At 41.5% G+C, this 1806-nt stretch overlaps 1 protein-coding gene across 7 annotated transcripts in view; it reads left to right on the top strand.

Moving 5' to 3' along the window:
* SYNE1 (spectrin repeat containing nuclear envelope protein 1) overlaps positions 1–1251 on the top strand; it is a 423352-nt gene extending 422101 nt beyond the window's left edge. For 6 of the 7 annotated variants that reach the window (XM_085888569.1, XM_085888567.1, XM_085888566.1 and 3 more), the window contains one exon: positions 42–1251. In XM_085888569.1, coding sequence (XP_085744695.1) covers positions 42–348 — 307 coding nt within the window. In that variant the 3' untranslated portion in view covers positions 349–1251. The remainder of the gene's footprint in view (positions 1–41) is intronic. The other variant, XM_085888570.1, reaches the window with a different exon arrangement.
* Positions 1252–1806: the final 555 nt, after the last annotated feature.

Raw genomic sequence — 1806 nt, 5'->3', positions numbered from 1 at the left:
ACATAAAACAGCCTCTTTCTTCTGTCCCTGCCTATCTTCAGCCTCCTTGAGCAAAGATTTTCAACCACTTACGGTTTACACACTGCAAGGGAGCAGGAAGACTCACCAATGGCAGTAGGAAGCGACACAACCAGGGAGCAGACGAGAGCGCGACCCTGCCAGCGCTCTCTGTTGAAGCGCGTGCTGTGTGCCACGCTACCCCTATACCTATTGCTCTTGCTTCTCCTGTTTTGGTTATTCTGCTTGGTACCTGTCGATGAAACAGACTTCAGTTGTGGCCTTAGGAATAACTTCGCTTATTCTTTGCATCCAATGCTTCATTACCCCAACGGTCAACCTCCAACCTAAATCAACCTCGCTATGTTCTCCTCGTACTGTGCGCAATCGGTACGTTCTGTTGATCATTATTTGTTTTTAATGTCTTCTGTAATTTCCTACATTCAACACCTGTAGAGTACATCGATCGCTCCAGTGAGAAGTCATGACAGCATCATAAGTGGGATTCCAAAAATGATCTTTTGAAAGGATCTAAAGCTTGTGGAGGAGCTTGTACATATATCACACGCAGACAAGGACATTAGGAGAGATAAGTACACATTCACATTGATTTTAATGGACAAACAAACATGGTATATATTGGATTCAAATGTGCAATCCCAGCACCATCGATTACATGCTCAGTGGAGTGCACCAAATGGGCCAACCCAGTGGAGAACCAAGCGATTGATCTTGTTTCTCAGAACTTATCACAGTTGATGTTCCTCTTGAAACCGTATAAATATTTCACGTATTTATTACCAGCTGTTCACAACCTACACAAAATGCAGTTTAATATCAGAGAATAGGTCACGTTGTTTTTTGCGAGGCATTTTTGATGTTGTTTTATTCTATGCACTGTGTTCTTGACTCCTTTAAGAGTGGGCACTTCTCTGGGGACTGGCGTACTCAGCTTGTGCGGCACCACATGTCCAATAGGCCTTTACGAGTCGATCACTGTCCAGCACTGAGAAAGGGAAATGCACTTTTACAAGACAAAAGCAATTGTTTTCCACGAAGATATTAAAATATATAATGGCACTTGGAAGGAGTAATTGTTTTGTAAAGTATACTTTATCTGATTGGAAAGTTAAGACATGCCTAAAACCTTGATATTTAAAGGTTGTAAAGTTTTGTTACAGCTGGTTTTTATTGTCATTATTTGCAGCATGTTTGTTCATCTTTCAAGCAATAAACTAGTATTCAGACATTTTATTCTCTGTTGACTTTGTTGTTTGTTTTTTGGGGGGAAGGGTGGTGGGAGGAGGGGTAGGGAGGAAATGAAGTTTGACCAATTAGCATTACAGCAAACACTGGTTTTGCAAATGGGTTGTCCACATAAAAAGTATGCATAAATGCTTGGATGTTTGTTATCGTCTCCATCCCCTTGCATACTTTCCACACATCCTGTTGGAGGGGAAGGAGGAATCTATTTATTATGTATGCACAGGTTTGGTTGGACTTGCACTTGGATGGTGAGGTGGCATCAAAAATGGTATTTTTTTTTGATGAATGGAAACACCTCTTAAATGGTGTTTCCACATATCGTGCATACGAGATAAGGTTTGTTACCTTAAATGTCAAACAAAGCTTCTAAAACAAGCCAAAAATACTTGGAAAAGTACCGAAGAGAATAGGCTGTGCCTCTGTAAACTAAGTGTTGGAGAACTTTTTTGTTCGCCAAAAGGACAGAGTTCTTGCAGCTTTCTGCACTGCAAAATCGGGATGACGTGGGCCATGGAAAGGCCTTAAGGATCGTGGATGGGCACG

The sequence above is a fragment of the Eptatretus burgeri genome, chromosome 7, assembly GCF_056783735.1.
Source record: "Eptatretus burgeri isolate ZD-2024b chromosome 7, Ebu_testis_v1, whole genome shotgun sequence".
NCBI lineage: Eukaryota > Metazoa > Chordata > Myxini > Myxiniformes > Myxinidae > Eptatretus > Eptatretus burgeri.
Note: the sequence above shows the minus strand (reverse complement) of the source record. Positions and strands in the feature narration are given on the sequence as shown.